Source organism: Mustela putorius, unplaced genomic scaffold (assembly GCF_011764305.1).
Source record: "Mustela putorius furo isolate JIRA1106 unplaced genomic scaffold, ASM1176430v1.1 tig00003858_pilon_pilon_pilon, whole genome shotgun sequence".
Lineage (NCBI taxonomy): Eukaryota > Metazoa > Chordata > Mammalia > Carnivora > Mustelidae > Mustela > Mustela putorius.
This window is the reverse complement of record NW_025422010.1, coordinates 4042003-4061356: the sequence shown is the minus strand read 5'-3', so window position 1 is coordinate 4061356 and position 19354 is coordinate 4042003. Positions and strand designations below refer to the sequence as shown.

The 19354-nt window shown below is 41.2% G+C and overlaps 1 protein-coding gene across 2 annotated transcripts in view; it reads left to right on the top strand.

The window, feature by feature from the left end:
* CLTCL1 (clathrin heavy chain like 1) overlaps nucleotides 1–19354 on the top strand; it is a 96613-nt gene that overhangs the window by 60585 nt on the left and 16674 nt on the right. For both annotated transcript variants that reach the window (XM_004742596.3, XM_004742597.3), the window contains exons 19-23: nucleotides 770–915; nucleotides 13423–13606; nucleotides 14773–14965; nucleotides 15582–15739; nucleotides 17544–17708. In XM_004742596.3, coding sequence (XP_004742653.1) covers nucleotides 770–915; nucleotides 13423–13606; nucleotides 14773–14965; nucleotides 15582–15739; nucleotides 17544–17708 — 846 coding nt within the window. The remainder of the gene's footprint in view (nucleotides 1–769; nucleotides 916–13422; nucleotides 13607–14772; nucleotides 14966–15581; nucleotides 15740–17543; nucleotides 17709–19354) is intronic.

Sequence of the window (19354 nt, the reverse complement as noted above, 5' to 3'; positions counted from 1 at the left end):
ATGTTATACCTCCTCTGAGCAATCTGTTCTTTCTCATTAATGCATTGCCATTGCCCATCCCTGATGAAACCTGGCAAAACTGATAGATCCTAAAGTCACCAAAGGTCCCTGGAAGAAAGTGCAAAGAGAACAATGCTGGCCTTCCAGCCTGATGTTATCTGGGAAGCGTACTCTTTGGAAAAATGTCTTTTTCCCCACTTGTGAGTTCTTTTGTAGTTGAGACACCTATAACTAAATGAGGGGTGGTGTGGCCAGTTTTTTGTCAGACCCCTTGCCATGGGTCTGAGGCTGTGGAACTCAGGGTGTACTCAGTTGCATCCCTGGAAGTGGGTTGGGCCAGAGTAGCTGTGATGCTCTAGGCTAGCAAGAGCTTCCCTGGAGTGGTGTCTTCATAAGAGAAATGGGGCCATATTTGTTATGAACAGTGACCTAAAAAAAAAAAAGATAAAAGCAAACATGTATTTCAGCCGCCTGTTTAAGTGCACTGTGTTACTGGCTTTGGAGTAAATTTGTAGTATGGTTACTGGGGCAGAGATGAGTCTGCAGCCCTTTTGATGTGAGAGAGAAACTAATTGTCAAATAGAGCAGGCTGAAGTCTCTGAAATTGACTTCTTTAGACAACCTTCCCTTTTTGCCTTGAGAAATCTTCTGTTTTCTCTGTGTCTATTTCAGACTGCCATGGGGTAATCCTTCCTTTCTGTTTAGCGTCAAAGATAGTCTTGAATTGACTTTATCTAACCAAATTCTTTCAAATGATACTTCAAACCAGGTGGTACAGACAGCATTGTCAGAAACACAGGATCCTGAAGAGGTCTCAGTCACGGTCAAGGCCTTCATGACAGCTGATCTGCCTAATGAACTGATTGAACTGTTGGAGAAGATTGTTCTGGATAACTCCGTCTTCAGTGAGCACAGGTGAGAGTATGCTGAGGGTAGCTGCTCAATCAGTCAGGTTCAAGCCACCCGCCTCATGCTCACTTTCTGTCACAGTTTTGTCTTACCTCACCTGCCCAGCCTCACTGGTTGCTCCCCAGTGTCTTCTTACTGCGTTCTGTATCTTTAGTCCTACCTATCTCTTCTAGCCCAACCTAAATTCTACTTTTTCCAGGAATTTGTCCTTCTTGCTTCTCTGGCCTGCACTGTTCTTCTTTAACCACAGTGTTCAGAGGGAGCTAATATTCTTTAGTACCTACTGTGTCCCAAGCATGTTAAACTCTTGAAATCATGGTGAACAAAGCTTGGAAACAGATGCCAAGAAAACTAAATCTGGGCATATATCAGGCATGACTTGCTAGAGATGTAATGTAGAACCATGATGAGTAGGAGCTTGGATAGGAAGAACATTCTAGGCAGAAACAATAGCATGAGCAGACTCTCCGGAAATAATAATAGAGCATGCTTCAGTGTGGTTGCACCCAGCATTTATTTCCACTTTAAAATTCATTATCAGAAAAAAAAATTCATTATCAGAGATTCTGCATCAAACAGACTAGTGTATTTGCATCCTGCTATAAAGACTTAATTATAAGGTATATTTTGTAGGTTGAACTATTTTATAGGGTTTTTTTTTTCAAAATTAACTGTTTCATAAGCCTTTTTGATCTTCAACTTTGTATTGTTTATTTTGAAATCCAGAAGGGTTTTCAAGGTCTGTGGCATTGTGTTAAAGAGTACTTGTGAGGATATGTTTGGACTTTGTTTATTTGTTGTTTTTTAAGTGCTGCATGATTCATTACTTATGAACAACACCCAGTGCTCATTACAACACGTGCCCTCCTTAATACCCATCACCAGGCTACTCTATCCCCCCACTCCCTTCTGAAGCCCTCAGATTGTTTCCCAGAGTCCATAGTCTCTCATAGTTCGTCTGCCATTCTGATTTCCCCCACCTCAGTTTTCCCTCCCTTCCCCTATGGTCCTCCCTGCTATTCCTTCTGTTCCACATATGAGTGAAACCATATGATAATTGTCTTTCTCTGCTTGACTTATTTCACTCTGCATAATCTCCTCCAGTCCCTCCAGCTTTTGTTGATACAAAAGTTGGGTGTTCACCCTTTCTGATGGCTGAGTAATATTCCATTGTATATATGAACCATATCTTCTTTATTCATTCATTTTTTGAAGGGCATCTTGGCTTATTTCATAGTTTGGCTATTGTGGACTGTGCTGCTATGAATGTTGGGATGGATGTTCCCCTTCCTTTCACTACATCTGTACCTTTGGGGTAAATACCCAGTTGTGCAATTGCTGGGTCATAAGGTAGCTCTATTTTTAACTTTTTGAGGACCCTCCATACTGTTTTCCAAAGTGGTTGTACCAACTTGCATTTCTACCACCTCTGTAAGAGGGTTCCCCTTTCTCCACATTCTCAACATTTGTTGTTTCCAGCCTTGTTTAAGGAGGTATCTCAATGTCGTTTTGATTTGAACTGATGGCTAATGATGTTGAACATTTTTTCATGTGTCTGTTAGCCATTTGTATGTCTTCTTTGAAGAAGTATCTGTTCTTGTGTTCTGCCCATTTTTTGGCTTGATTATTTGTTTTTTGAGTGTTGAGTTTGAGAAGTTCTTTATAGATCTTGGATACCAGCCCTTTATCTGTCATGTCATTTGCAAATATCTTCTCCCATTCCATGGGTTGCCTCTTCATTTTGCTGACTGTTTCCTTTGCTGTGCAGAAGATTTTTATCTTGATGAAGTCCCAAAAGTTCATTTTTGCTTTTGTTTCCTTTACCTTTGGAGACATGTCCTGAAAGAAGTTGCTGTGGCTGATGTCAAAGGGTTATTGCCTATGTTCTCCTCTAGAATTTTAATAGATTCTTGTCCCACATTGCAGTCTTTCATCCATTTAGAGTTTATCTTTATGTATGGTGTAAGAGAATGGTCAAATGTCATTATTCTGTATATTGCTGTCCAACTTTCCCAGCACCATTTATTGAAGAGACTGTCTTTTCTCCATTGGATATTTTTTCCTTATTTGTCGAAGATTAGTTGACCGTAGAGTTGAGGGCCCATTTCTGGAGACACTATTCTGTTCCATTGATCTATGTGTTTGTTTTTGTGCCAATACTGTGCTGTCTTGGTAATCACAGCTTTGTAATATAGCATGAAATGAGGCAACATAATGCCCCCAGCTTTGTTCTTCTCTTTCAACATTTCCTTGCCAATTCAGGGTCTTTTCTGGCTCCATACAAATTTTAGGACTGTTTGTTCCAAATCTTTGAAAAATGCCAATGGGATTTTTTTAAATTAACATATAATGTACAGGTCTGTGAATCATCAGTCTTACACACTTCACAACACTCACTATAGCACATACGCTCCCCAATGTCCATCACCCAGCTACCCCATCCCTCCCACCCTGCTCTCCTCCAGCAACCCTCAGTTTATTTCCTGCAGTTAAGAGTCTCTTATGGTTTGTCTCCCTCCCTGGTCCCACCATGTTTCTTTTTTCCCTCCCTTTCCCCCACAGCCCCCTGCCCTGCCTCTCAAATTATTCATATCAGAGAAATCATATGATAATTGTCTTTCTCTGATTGACTTACTCACTTAGCGTAATACTCTCTAGTTCCATCCATGTCGCTGCAAATGGCAAGATTTCGGGGGTTTTGATGGCTGCATAGTATTCCACCAATGGGATTTTGATAGGGTTGGCATGGAAAGTATAGATTGTTCTAGGCAACATAGACATTTAAACAATGTTTATTCTTCCAGTATGTGAGCATGGAATGTTTTTCCATCTTTTTGTGTCTTCTTCAGTTTCTTTCATAAGTGTTCTGTAGTTTCTAGAGTACAGATCTTTACCTCTTTGGTTAGGTTTATTCCTAGCTATCTTACGGTTTTTGGTGCTATTGTAAATGGAATCGATTCCCTAATTTCTCTTTCTCCAGTGACAATTTTAGTGTATAGAAAAGCAACTGATTTCTTTTTTTTTAAGATTTTATTTATTTATTTGACAGAGAGAGATCACAAGTAGGCAGAGAGGCAGTCAGAGAGAGAGAAAGGGAAGCAGGCTCCCTGCTGAGCAGAGAGCCCAACTTGGGGCTCGATCCCAGGACCCTGAGACCATGAACTGAGCTGAAGGCAGAGGTTTAACCCACTGAACCACCCAGCCACCCCGAAAAGCAACTGATTTCTGTGCGTTGATTTTATATCTTGCCACATTACCAAATTACTGTATGAGTTCTAGTAATTTGGAGGTGGAATCTTCTGGGTTTTCCACATAAAGTATCATGTCATCTGCAAAGAGAGAAAGTCTGACTACTTCTTTGCCAATTTGAATGCCTTTTATTTCTTTTTGGTGTCTGATTCCTGATGTTAGGACTTCTAGTACTATGTTGAACGATAGTGGCGAGGGTAGGCATCCCTGTTGTGTTCCTGATCTTATGGGAAAAGCTCTCAGCTTTTCCCCATTGAGAATGATACTCACTGTGGGCTTTTCATAGATGGTTTTAACGAAATCAAGGAATGTGCCCTCTGTCCCTGCATTCTGAAGAGTTTTAATGAGGATGCTGTATTTTGTCCAACACTTTTTCTGCATCAATTAAGAGATCATATGGTTCTTGTCTTTTATTAATGTGTTGTTCTATCACATTAATTTGTGAATGTTGAACCACTCTTGCATCCCAGGGTTAAATCCAACCTGGTCATGATGGATAAGACTTTTAATGTACTGTGGGATCCTATTAGCTAGGATCTTGTTGAGAATCTTGGCATCCATATTCATCAGGGATATTGGTCTGTAATTCTCCTTTTTGATGGGTCTTTGCCTGGTTTTGGGATCAAGGTAATGCTGGCCTCATAGAATGAGTTTGGAAGTTTTCTTTCTGTTTCGATTTTTTGAAACAGCTTCAGAAGAATAGGCATTATTTCTTTAAATGTTTGGTAGAATTCTCCTGCGAAGCCATCTGGCCCTGGACTCTTGTTTTTTGGGAGGTTTGGAGTACTGCTTCAATTTTGTTACTGGTTATTGTTTGTTTTTAAACTGAGAAATGCTAAATGATAAATTATGGAATGTGAAATTGTATTTTAATGGAATCCTATGCCCTTATTGATTACAGGATTCTAGAGGTAAGGTACCTGAGGTGGCTAGGGTATACTGTCTTGTCAGGCCACCCTCCTTTGCTAGATCTTAGCCTGTTGGTACTTCCCACAGAAAAACACTTAAAGGTGGTTCTGACTCTGTGTGCTGACTCCTTGGACACTTTTTTTCTCTCACATGCAATGGGACCTTCAAGTTCTTGCCCTTCTTTCTGTGACTTAAGTGCTTCACCAGACATAGTTTTCCATGCAGGTGAAAGTAGCCTGAATTAGCAGTGTGGCAGACTAGATACTATATACTTACACAGATCCTGTATAAGTAGAAAATCTGAAGATGTAGGATGAAATACACAAATGATCCTTTAAAATGAGTCCATGAGCCAGTGACTTCTGCCAAACTCTGTTAAACGTGAGTTGTGTGTCCCTATAGGACACAGAGGACAGGAGATAAGACGCAAGGGCCTACAAAAGGTATGAAGTGTGCAGTGAAGCCCCTCCTCAGTGCCAGGATCAACCACCAATATCAGCCAGCCCTCTGCTGAGAGACTAAATAAAACAAAATAAAATAAAATAAAATAAAAAAGAGCTCTTTGAAACCATGGTACTAGACTGTGAGGACAAAACTGGCCCCGAGAAGCTGGCCTTCTAACAGGTTTTAGAACAAATTTTGTGAACTGGCATGGGATTAAAAATCCTCAAGTGAGGAATTTAATTTTAAAACGATTGCCATCAGGTAGTGCCTTCAGATCTCTGCCAAAGACAAACACAAATCCTTTTAAGAGGAGCCTACCCTCTAGCAAGGCTTCAGAGAATTCTGATATAACATTCCAAGAAATAATGAGCTTATAGTAAAATATGGACAAAATGCATAAGGCAACAAGGCTGCATTAGTAAGAGCCAGCAGTAAAACAGAGTAGACTCAGATCTGCTAGAGGGACTGTGGCTATTGGAATTATCAGGCATGGAATGTAAAATTACATGTAATGTGTTTACATACCCCCAAAAAGATCAAGCAGATTATTTTTTAGAGGTTTTAGTTATTTGAGAGAGAGAAAGAGACCCAAGAAAGCACAAGCAGGAGTAGAAAGGGAGGGACAAGCAGACTCCCCGTTGAGTGGGGGGCCAGACATGGGGGTTGATCCCAAGACCCTGAGATCATGACCTGAGCCAAAGTCAGATACTTAACCAACTGAGTCATCCAGGAGCCCCTCAAGCAGATTTTTAAAAATACCAAATACCTGATAAATAAAAAATGAAGTTCTATAATTGGATTTGAAGTAAACTCCAAATGGGTTTAGGGGCATTAGAGAATAAGAATTGAAAGATGCATGTGAAGAAATTGCAAGAATGTAGCCAAGACAGGTGAAAACGGTGAAAGAGTTTAAGATCTCTACAGGTTGAAGGTAGACCTAATCAGAGCCTCAGAGAGAGCAGGGAATGGGACATTATTTGGAGGGGAAACGATGGAGATTTTAGCAGAACTGATGGTATTCTAGTTCTAAAATCTAGGAAACCCAGCAAATCCCAAGTAGGATGAATTTTTTAAAACCACCTTTACCCACATTATAGCAAAACTGTGGAACATTTAAAAAAATGTTTAAATACTCAGAAGATAGATTACCTATAATGAATATAAATTAGACTGACAGCAGACTTTTCAGCCTCAGTAGAAGCCAAAGGATATGGGATGATATGACTTCAGAGTATATTAATGAGAAGTTGGAAATAAAAGAATTTTTTTTAAAGATTTTATTTGTTTATTTGACAGACAGAGATTACAAGTAGACAGAGAGGCAGGCAGAGAGAGAGAGAGGGAAGCAGGCTCCCTGCTGAGCAGAGAGCCTGATGCGGGACTCGATTCCAGGACCCTGGGATCATGACCTGAGCCGAAGGCAGCAGCTTAACCCACTGAGCCACCCAGGCGCCCGGAAATAAAAGAATTTTTAAAAATTAGACAAATGTAAACCTAAAGGTGCTGGTATTATATTGATATTATATGTTAATATAGTTTGACATTTTATGTTTTTATATATATTTTCTATATTTAAAGCATGCAAAATAGACTTTGATATAAAAACTGAGGGATACCTAGTTGTCTCAGTCAGTTAAGCTTCTGCCTTCTGCTCAGGTCATGTTTCAAGGGTCTTGGAATTGGGTCCCGCATCGAGCTCCTTGCTCAGTGGGGAGCCTGCTTCTCCATCTACCTGCCACTCCCCCTGCTTGTGCATGCACACGCTCATACTCTCTCTGACAAATAAGTAAATACAATCTTTAAAAAAAAAAAAACTATTGAAGTAGAAATGGCCAGTAAGTAATCCCTACTTATCCTTGATTTCATGTCCTATGGTTTCAGGTGTCATGGTTAACTATGGTTTGTCTGAAAGTAGATAATGTGTCAGAAGCTCAGTTATAGCCTAACACTATGTCTCAATGCCTACATCATTCACCTCACTTCTTATTATATAGGCATTTTAGCATCTCACATCATCACAGGAAGGGTGAGTATGGTACAATAAGATATTTTAAGAACAAGAAACCACATTCACATAAATTTTATTTACAATATATTGTTGTAATTGTTCTGTGTTGTCATTAGTTATTGTTAATCTCTTACTGTGCTTGATTAATAAAATAAAGTTTATCATAACTGTGTATGTACAAGAAAAATATATAGGACTTGGAACTATCTGTGGTTTCAAACCCCGACTTGGGGTCTTGAAATGTATTACCTGATGATGAAATATTCAGCTCACTAGAAAGATAATTCTTAACCTGTATATACCTGTAATACAGTGTCAAAATATGTAAGGCAACAGTTGACAAAACTACAAGAAAACACAGGTAAATTCTCCATCTTGGGAGATCTTAACATACCTCTCCAGGTAATTGATAGAACAATTAGCTTAAAAATGACAATATTGAATAATTTTTAAAATGAGCATATTAAAAAGTATTCATAAAGATAGTAATAAATATATTTTTAAAAGTAAATAAAAACATAACATGTTGACAGTTAATGTGAATTTTATAAGCTTACTGAAATGAATTTACATATATTGAACAAGTAGATGTGGTTCTTAAAGAAGAAAAACAAATCAGGAGACAAATAAATGAAAAGGTAAACTGCTATAGTCCTATCCACTCAACCATGATAAATGCTTGATGTAAATTCATGAATGATCACATCATATTGAAAGACATTGGGGTACCTGGATGGCTCAGTCAGTTAAGCATCTGCTTGCAGCTCAGGTCATGATCCCAGGTCCTGGGGTTGAGCCCATTTTGAGCTCCCTATTCAGCACAGAGCCTACTTCTCCATCTGCTGCTCCCCCTGCTCATGTGTTCTCTCTCTCTCATAAATAAATAAAATCTTCAAAAAAAAAAAAAAAGAAAGAAAGAAAAAGAAAGAGATCAGTTTTACCCACTTCACTCAAATATACTGCAGTACCAGTAAAATTCTGTTTGTTTACATATGAAACTTGACAGGAAGATTTTAAGTTTTAAATCAAAAAGATAAAAGCCAAGATTAGTCAGTGCTAACACAAATAATAAATCACTCAAGAGGTAAGAATAGGTTTTAGGATGGCAAGGTACTTACTCTGACTAGAATTATCATAAAATTAAATCAAGTCATTATGGTTTGGGCAAGGAATAGAGAAATGGACCATTATAGTAGAGGAAAAAACCCTAAAATATACCCACACAAATGTAAAATACTTATTTATGACAGAGTGGCTATGCAGATGGAAATAATAGACTTGAGTAAAATGATGTTGGGACAAATGATTATATGGGTAAAAATTAAAATTGGATCTCTATGACACACAATGTGAAGATTTAAATATAAAGTCAAAACTATCATGTTTTTAGAGTTTATGTTTAAAAGAAAAATATAGGGGCACCTGGGTGGCTCAGTGGGTTAAGCCTCTGCCTTCAGCTCAGGTCATGATCTCAGGGTCCTGGGATCAAGCCCTGCTTCCCCCTCTCTCTCTGCCTGCTGCTCTGCCTACTTGTAATCTCTCTGTCAAATAAATAAATAAAAATCTTTTTTAAAAAATAAAATAAAATATATTTGTGGTCTAATAAATACATAAGCCAGTTGCAAAAAATATATAACCATTTGAAAAACTAGTAAATAGGACTATGTTAAACTTAAGAACTTTATCATAATAAGATGAGAAAAGGTGAGGAAAAGATGAGAAGCTACAAACAGATGTTTGCAACATAGATAACCAACAAAAAGCTAGCATGGAGAACATATAATGAAAGAAGAACTCAAATAACCTGATAGGAAACTCAGCAAAGCACTTTAGCAGTCCTTCAGCAAGAGGAGAGACAGCTGCAAGTCTAAGGCAAGCGTGCAGCCTCATCCACCATCAAGGAAGCACAGTCTGGCCATTGTGTACCATCCCTTTCCTCCTGCAGAGTCAAGGCCATCTAGCTCTCCTAATCAGCCTTGATGAGTGTAGAGCAGCTGGGCCTCTTACGTGCCCTGTTGGGAGTGTGTGTTCCTTTTGGGAAGCAGTGCCTGTTAGAAAGTGTTTCCACTCTTTTTTTTTTTTTTTAATTTATTTTTTTCAGCGTAACAGTATTCATTGTTTTTGCACCACACCCAGTGCTCCATGCAATCCGTGCCCTCTCTAATACCCACCACTTGGTTCCCCCAACCTCCCACCCCCCCTCCCCTTCAAAACCCTCAGACTGCTTTTCAGAGTCCATAGTCTCTCATGGTTCACCTCCCCTTCCAATTTCCCCCAACTCCCTTCTCCTAACTCCCCATGTCCACCATGCTATTTGTTATGCTCCACAAATAAGTGAAACCATATGATAATTGACTCTCTCTGCTTGACTTATTTCACTCAGCATAATCTCCTCCAGTCCCGTCCATGTTGCTACAAAAGTTGGGTATTCATCCTTTCTGATGGAGGCATAATACTCCATAGTGTATATGGACCACATCTTCCTTATCCATTCGTCCATTGAAGGGCATCTTGGTTCTTTCCACAGTTTGGCAATCGTGGCCATTGCTGCTATAAACATTGGGGTACAGATGTCCCTTCTTTTCACTACATCTGTGTCTTTGGGGTAAATAACCAGTAGTGCAATTGCAGGGTCATTGGGAAGTTCTGTTTCTGAATCTTGAAGAAACTCGTCTCACGTTTATCAGGAGACACGTGCAAGAATGCACAAAGCGGCACTATTTCCAATAGTAAAGATCTGAGAGCAATGTAGATTCCCATCTGTAAAAGGGCTGTGGTACAGTCATCCAGCAGAGTACCATGTCACGGTGGGAAGGAATGCTACACAACAACATGGGTGAATCTTGGACCTAATTTTTTAATACTTGTTTCCCCTTCTTTTTAATTTTACAGTTAAATTGGTCTTTTGTGGGGGACGTACAAAACTAGGAATTTCAACACATACCTAGATTCATGTACATAACCACCACAGTCTGCGTATAGAACAGTTCCCTAACTATGAAACTCCCTCGTGTGAGCTACCCTTTACAGTTACATTCCCTGTACCCCTGACAGTCACCCATCTCTGATTCATCACCATCAATCCAGTTGTGCCTTTTCAAGAATGTCATGTAAGGGGAATCACATAGTATGCAGTCTTTTGAGGCTTGGCCTCTTTCACACAGTGTAATTCCTTTGAGATCCATCTAAGCTGGGTGCATCAATAATTCTCTTCTATTGCTGTATAGTGTTCTGTGTTGTGAATGTACAACGGTTTGTTTATCCACTTGCTCATTGAAGGACAGTTGGATTGCTTTCAGTTTGGGGTTCTGTGAATACAGCTGCTGTAAGTGTTTGTGTCCATATTTTTGTTTGAACACACCTAGCAGTTGCTGAGCCATATGGTATATGTATGTTTAACTGTTTAAGAAGCTGCCAACCTGTTGTTTTCTGAAATGACTGTACCATTTTGCATTCCCACCAACAATGTGTGAGAATTCCAGTTTCTCTACATCTTCACCAGCACTTGGTATTATTGGTATTTTTTATTTTAGCCGTTCTAATAAGCATATAGTGTCCCATCATTGTAGTTTTAATTTGCACTTCCCTAATGGCTAGATGTTAAACAACTTTTCCTGTGCTCACTTGCCCTTCGTATATCCTCTTGGGTGAAGAGTCTCTCAAATCTTTTGCCCTTTTTTTAAATTGGCTTATTTGGTTTTTCACTGTTGAGTTTTGAGAGTTCTTTATACATTCTGGATATAAGTCTTTGTGGCTTTTTTTTTTTTAAGATGTTATTTATGTATTTGAGAGAGAGAGCATGAGAAGGGGGAGGGTCAGAGGGAATAGCAGACTCCCTGTGGAGTAGAGAGCCCAATGCGGGACTCCAGGATCATGACCTGAGCTGAAGGCAGTTGCTTCACCAACTGAGCCACCTAGGTACCCCACAAGTCTTTTGTTTTATATGGGATTTGCAAATATTTTTTTTCCCAGTGTGGAGTTTGTCTTTTTATTCTCCTAGTGGTATCATTTGCTTATCAAAAGTTTTCATTTGGGTCAACTCCAAGTCAAACATCTCTCTTGTGGATTGTGTTTTGGTGATAAGAACTCTGTGCCTAATCCCAGGTCAAAGATTCTCACTGAATTCCTTTAAGAGTCTTGCAGTTTTACATTTTACATTTAGATATGTGGTCCAGTGTCCAACAATATGTGAAGTTTAGGTTCATTTTTTGGCATGTGGTTGTATAGTCATTCCAGTGTTATTTGTTGGATCCATTCTGCATTGGATTCCTTTTGCATCTTTGCCAGAATCACTTGGCCAGGTAGTGTGATTCCTCCAACTCTATTCTTGTTCAAGATTTAGAATCAGCTTTGTCTATCAACCGGGAAACCTTCTGGAATTTTGATTGGAATTGCTTGATATCTGTAGACCAGTTTGGGGACAGTTGGTATCTACTGTGTTCAGTATACAATATGTCTCTCCATTTATTTAGATCTTTAATTTTTCTCACGAGCTTTTTATATTTTTCATCATATAGATCATGCACATGTCTTACTAGGTTTACACCTAAATATTTCATGTTTTGGGAGCTATTGTAAATAGGTAGAAGGGGTTTTTTTTGTTTGTTTTAAGTGTACATTGCTAGTATACAGAACTATCACAATGGTTAACCTTGTATCTTGATATCTTGCTAAGTTTACTTATTTATCCTAGGATTTTTTTTCAAAGATTCCTTGGAACTTTCTGTCAGTCATTTTGCCTGCAAATAGTAACAGTTTTCTTTTTTCCTTTCTAATCTAGATGCTTTTTATTTATTTTTCTTGCCTAACTGCCTTGACTAGAGCCTCCAGTAGAATGTTGAATAAAAGTGGGGAAAGAAGACATTATCTTGTTCCTGATCCTGAGGGGAAGCATTCAGTCTCTCACCATTGAGACCTGTGGATATTTTGTAGATAGCCTTCATCAGATTGAAGAAGTTGCTTTCTATTTCTAGTTTGCTCAGAGTCTTTAACATTAATGGGTGTTGGATTTTGTCAGATGCTTTTTCTGAATCAACAGTATGATCATGTTGTTTTCTTTTTTAAATTCTTAATATGGTACATTAAATCGATTCCCCCCCCCCCGATCTTTAAATGAGACAAAAGAAAACAAATTTTGTAAGATGTATCTGGTATGATTAAAGGAAAGTTCAGAAACATGCAAAACTATCTATATTGCTTAGATATAGTTTTTTAAAGATTATTTATTTATTTATTCGACAGACAGAGATCACAAGTAGGCAGAGAGGCAGGCAGAGAAAGATGGGGAAACAGGCTCCCTGCTCAGCAGAGAGCCCAATGTGGGGCTCGATCTTAGGACCCTGAGATCATGACCTGAGCCAAAGTCAGGGGCTTAACCCACTGAGCCACCCAGGTACCCCTAGATATAGTTTTTTAAAAGACTATTTTTTGACAGAGAGCAGAAGAAGGGGGAGCAGGAGAGGGAGAAGCAGACTCCCCACTGAGCAAGGAGCCCAGTATTGGGCTCGATCCCAGGATCCAAAAACAGATGCTCAACTGACTGAGTCACCCAGGCACCCCTAGTTACACAATTTATATGGTCGAGCTATAAAGAACCACAAAGAGCTAATAGAAGTACAGTTCAGGAAAATAGATACCTGTGAATTGGGAGTGAAGGCAGCTCCTGGAGAAGCTGTAGCAGCCCTCCAGGGATTGGTGGTTTTCTGATTTCTCCTACTTGTTGCTTTCTCAAGACTTTGGACCATATATACTTCATAAATACTCTGTTGTATCTATTCATCAGTCATATGTGTGTGTGTTTTAAATATCTTTAAATCGGGGACCTTGGGCTGGTCAACCTGCTGAAGAGTGTTATGTATAGCTTTCATTCCTGTGACACTGTGCTGACCATCACCTCTCCTAAGGAATCTCCAGAATCTGCTGATCCTGACTGCCATCAAGGCGGACCGCACCCGGGTCATGGAATACATCAGCCGCCTGGACAACTATGATGCCCCAGACATTGCAAATATCGCCATCAGCAGTGCACTGTATGAGGAGGCCTTTGCCATCTTCCGCAAGTTTGATGTGAACGCCTCAGCAATCCAGGTGAGCTTCTGAGTGCTTTCATGGTAGACCTAGGGACCTCTGCCACACTGTGTCCTCATCATCACCAAGGGTGTCACACCCTCTGGTTGTTCAGTGTGTCTCTCTGATCCTTGTGCTCTTTTCTATTCATCAGTAACCCATCTTTCTAGGCTGTTGCCTCCTACTCTGCTGGTGTTCCTGCTGTGTGGCAGTCACCCTCACTTGCTGGTTATTCCTCTAGACTTGGGTGCCTGAATCAAGGTCATGTGACTGAGGTGTCTGATTCTCAGAGACCCTCACACATGTCGACTATTTCAGCCCTTCACCGTCTGCTGCCTCAATTCCCCAGAGCAGTCCCAGCAGCCCTCCTGCCTACCTTCAGCCCCACCAAGAGCCCTTCCCTTAGCCCTCCTCCCTTTCCTACCAGCCTGTTGACTTTTTCTGGTTTTATTTCCAAAAATTATAAACCATGGGACATAACACAATAAAAAAAATTATAAATGAAAGTAAGAAATTTTAGGGTTAAGTATAAAAAAATGTTTCCCAATTTTTACATAATGTGTTTATATTACTTTATAATGAAAACCATAAATATAATAAACAGTTAAGATGAAATAAAATAAACCATGGGACAGATCACTTTAACTGCTGTCTTTCTAGATTCTTTATGTCCTTGCCTCTTTCTCTTACCATTTTTATCATTTTTCTGTATCTGCCTGTGAAATCCCACATCTCCTCTTTTTGCTTCATACCTAGTCTAGGGCCTTGCTCTGAGATCAAACTGTATTAGGGGCAGCTGCTGCACCTGAGCCCTTCAGACTCCTTGAAGCCTGCTTTCTGTCTGCTGAGCTATCTTATTCCCCACAGTAGCTCCTTTTTACACCCTCTATGCCAGGCAACTCCCATGTCACTCTCCTGGCCCAAAAAGCTAAGCTTGACTGTCTCTCATTTCCTTATGCCCTGTGTTGGGAGTGTCTCTTCTTCACTTGGCATCTTCCACCTGTGTGGCATAGATCTCATCCTTTTCCTCCATTCATCATCTGAGAAATTCTTAATGTCCAGTTGCTTTGGACTGAATTGAAATGGTCATGCAACTTTAGGCAAAATGTAGAACCGAACAAAAATCTGTCTGCTCCTTGGAGCTGACTTGGTGTTGTGGAGAATGAGAGCCCTCTTGTAACCCCTAGGTCCTGATCGAGCACATTGGAAACCTAGACCGAGCATACGAGTTTGCAGAGAGATGCAATGAGCCTGCTGTGTGGAGTCAGCTGGCCCGCGCCCAGCTCCAGAAAGACTTGGTGAAAGAAGCCATCGACTCCTACATTAGAGCTGATGACCCTTCCTCTTACCTCGAGGTCGTTCAGGCAGCCAGCAGGAGCAGTAAGCTAACCTCCTCTCCCCAGGGCTCTGCTTCTCACTGGTGTGAAGCCTGGCTGGAGAAGGGTGTGGCTTTCCAGGCATCTGCATGTGTTACTCATCCAGAGATACTGGGGACACGGCTAAGTCAAAGTTTTCCAAAAGAATCTATTACTCTTATTCTGTTAATGACACTAACTCTTCAGCTGACTGTTAACTAGACACTAGCTCTTTTGTTGACAAGATAGATTAAGCACAATGGATAACACTATCATGATAATTTTAAGGTCAGAAACTTAGACACAGAGCTTCTTCTGGCCTTTCCAGTTAACTGTGGTACTCCCTTTTCCTGGGGCTACAATAATCATCCTGTCTCCTGGTGAGGTCTTTACTTGGTGACATGGAACTTTCCATCCCTGGGATCAGCCTCCATGTGGTTCTGCCCTTTCCATCTCTCCCACCTAGGATATGGCTCTGCGTAGCAGCCAAACAAGTCCTTCTAGACTTTACCTGGAGTCCAAGCCCTCACTGAAGTAGAGTGGGAGATTAAACATCTTAACTAGGGACAAAATGGGAGGAGCTGCACCTCCTGTTTAAACTTAGCAGCTCTGGATTAACCTATTTTTGTTTTCTGTTTCAGACAATTGGGAGGATCTAGTTAAATTTCTACAGATGGCCAGGAAAAAGGGCCGTGAAACCTATATAGAGACTGAACTTATTTTCGCCCTGGCTAAAACCGGCCGTCTGTCTGAGCTAGAAGATTGTATTAATGGACCCAACAATGCTCACATCCAGCAGGTAGGCCATGCCCTGGGAACCACAGACTGCTCCAGGTAGGTTCAGGGATCACTCCCTAGAGTGGTGCAGATCTTTGACACTGAGAAGCAAGCCACACCGTGACTTAAGTCCTGTGTTAGTGTCACTGGTATGGAAATTAAGGCCCCTGGCTGTGTATACCAGAGTGAATCTTCTAGAAAAAAGGTGTCAGGACCATGTGCCAGTGTTCTGGCTGTTATCACTGAAGAGTAAAGTGAACTGAGTAACTGGCCATAGAATAGGTATGTTGGAAATCAATAGCTTTTCCATATATCAGGAATTACCAGATAACATAATGGGAAGAATATTTTTTAAAGTAGGAATAACACCAAAATGTTTAACCCCTAGAAAAATTGATGGAGATGAAAGATAATGGACTATATTCTAACCCCACCTGAAAGAATATACACATTTTACTGAAGTAAATAACACAAAAGTGGACTTTGGATTCTTTATTTCAAAGTAAGATCCAGTTAACTGTTGGAAATTGATTGGAGTTTTGAAAGGGCTTGAAAGCTCATCAGGAGAATTCTGTTATGAATTCAGAGGGAGATTTTAGACAAGGCTTCATTTTCTAACACCTCTATTAGTTTTCTGATTATAAAGGCAATTTTAAAAGTTATGGTCACTGATTAAAACAAGACTTGGTAAATACAGGCAAGTGAAAGGAAAGGGAATAGTACTGCCCAATCCTTATCTCTGAGTCCTTAACCACGTAGGAGTGATTTAGTACAGAGAACAAAATCACTGCTAGGCTTGCTGGGCTGCTGACATGGAGCAGGGGAGGCTAAGTGAGGCTAAGTGAGGCCACAGATGCAGCAAGGGGGCAGACTCCGTCCCAGTGCTTATGGAAGGACTCTTCTGGTTGTGTCTGTCTCCTCAGGTTTTGGGAAGCCAGGCACTCAGCTTGAGCTGCTGGAGATTTGAGGAGAGAAGACAGGAAATGAATGATGGACAAGGAACAAGTACCTGGGCTGAGGGAGTAGGGTTGCTAGTGTTGCGAGTTCTTCTAGGGTCACCATCATGAAGTTCAAGAGAGCCCAGGTGGCACTTTGGGTTTCAGCTATCTGAATTTAGCTCTGCAGTCTTGGGTGTAGAGTTGGCAGAGAACATCTCTGGGTAGGACTGGGATTTGGCCGAGTGAGTACAGCCAAGTACAACCAAGAGAGTGAGTGTAGAGCCCCATGGCTTACCAACACCAGCAAGCCAGGAGGAGAGTTAGCTGGGCACAGATGGGGATGGTGGGCAGGAGTTGGGGTGCCTGGAGGTCCGTGAGCTGGAAAGGAGGGGAGGCAGCAGGCAGAGAGTAGGTTCTTATGCCAGGTTTCCCAGGGTTGGCAGCTGACAGTGACTGGCTGTTGTCATGAGAGACACCAGGTCCTCAGAGCTAAAGCCGTCAGGAAATGAGGGAGATCTGTGGATGGCAGCAAGAACCAGGGCTGGCATGTGGTCTGCAGGCTGTCCTCTGGTAGGTAGTTGTGAGTGGGGAGGAAGGGACCGGCCTGGAAGCAGCAAGGAGCACACCTCTGAGGCCAGGCCCACTGGGGAGCAATCTGGGAGATGACAGACAGCAGACATAAGAACAGGCGATGGAGAGTGGGTCCAGGGCCTGAGGGGTACACTTCATCCTTCAGTAGTTCTGTGGTGGCCCAGGCTGCTTTGTGATCAGAAAGATACTCACCTTCTTTGAAAACAGAAACACCCCTTCCACTTACGAACTTTAGACCATCTCTGAGGAACCTTCCCATTTAAGAAGGTCTCAGCAAAGCTGTCCGGTTGTTCATAGGTTGGAGACCGCTGTTACGAGGAGGGAATGTATGAGGCCGCCAAGCTGCTGTACAGCAGTGTTTCTAACTTTGCCCGCCTGGCTTCCACCCTCGTACACCTTGGGGAGTATCAGGCAGCGGTGGACAGCAGCCGCAAGGCCAACAGCACGCGGACATGGAAGGAGGTAAGCATAGAAAGTCTCCAGGTGACCACTGGTCTCTCAATCCTTTCCTCCTTGTCCTTCCTCCCTCCACACCCTTGTGTCACATGGGATGCATCTGGATGCCTGCCTTGTCTAGGCAGGGTTCTGAGTCTTCTGGGAACGCTCAGAGAACCTTATAAGCTAGCATTTGTGGTTGAAGCAAAGGCCCTGGAGAGTTCTGTGTTGGACCAGTCAGTTGCCAGAAGCTATCTTAATAGCATGGAATTAATCAGCATGAGAAGTACTGTCCTAATTTAAGATATTTTTAAAAACCACCTTATTAGTGGTATTATCAGTGTAATTTGACACTTTAGTCTTTTGTAGTAAATTGGAAGGGCACGTCTTTTTTTTTTTTTTTAAAGATTTTATTTATTTATTTGACAGAGATCAGAAGTAGGCAGAGAGGCAGGCAGAGAGAGAGAGGAGGAAGCAGGCTCCCTGCTGAGCAGAGAACCCGAGGTGGGGCTCAATCCCAGGACCCTGAGATCATGACCTGAGCCGAAGGCAGAGGCTTTAACCCACTGAGCTACCCAGGTGCCCCTGGAAGGGCACGTCTTATAGCTCTCTGATAATAACGGAATTATCTGCAAGTAGAGAAAATATTGTAAAGAGAGGTGCAGAACATTTGGCTTCAGTGAATCTCTGAAGTACTGTTTGATAAAAGATTAAAACCAACATAAATGTACAAAATCAAGGGCAGGGTTAAATAGTGTACATATTGCAACTCCACCAAAATGAATAGGCAGGGTTTGGGAAGGGAGGTTTCAAGTATTCCATGAGAAAAATAAGTAGCATGTCCAGGGTAATTCTATCCTGGGTGTGAGTATGGGAGAGAGAGATTTCACAAGAAAAACAGCAGGTAACAATTGTGTCCTGAAGTAGTGACCAGTTATCTCTGGGTTGTGGAGTTATTTTTGTTTATTTGGGTTTTCTGCCTTGTCTATCAGGAAAACACATGCATGTATATTTAGAAGATGGGGAGGTAGGGAAACTTCAAGAGAAGCCAGCTTTGCCTGTGGGTATGAGGTCCATCTTCAGCCATTAAAAGAAGAGCAACTTAGGGATGCCTGAGTGGCATCTGACTTTGGCTCAGGTCATGATCTCAGAGTCCTGGGATTGAGCCCCAAGTGGGGCTCCTGCTGAGCGGGGAATCTGTTTCTCCTCTGCCCCTTCCTCTGCTCGTGTGTTTTTCTCTTTCTCTGTGTGTGTGTGTGTGTGTGTGTCTCTCTCTCTCAATAAATAAATAAATAAATAAATAATAAAATCAAAGGGAGGGAGGGATGAAGGGAAGGAAGGGAAAAAAGAGCAACTCAGAGGCCCCTTATGAGTCTTTTTGAGCAGAAGCTCAGGAGGCTTCTTTTACTTCCTAGAACTTGTTATCATTAAGTGTACATACCACAGAGTGCCTAAAACAAATGCTCAGTTTAAAAAGTATTTATTAAAGTAAGCTCCTCCCACATAAACAGCACTCAGATGATCCATGCTCCCTTTACCATTATTCTTGAACTTCGTTAAACCATTTTCAAACCCTGAACCTGCAATTCCAGCATTGCTTTTGTGTCACCTAAAGAAATCATCATGCCTCAGGGCTTAGAAGTAATGCATGATCCCTTTTCTCTCCACGGTCT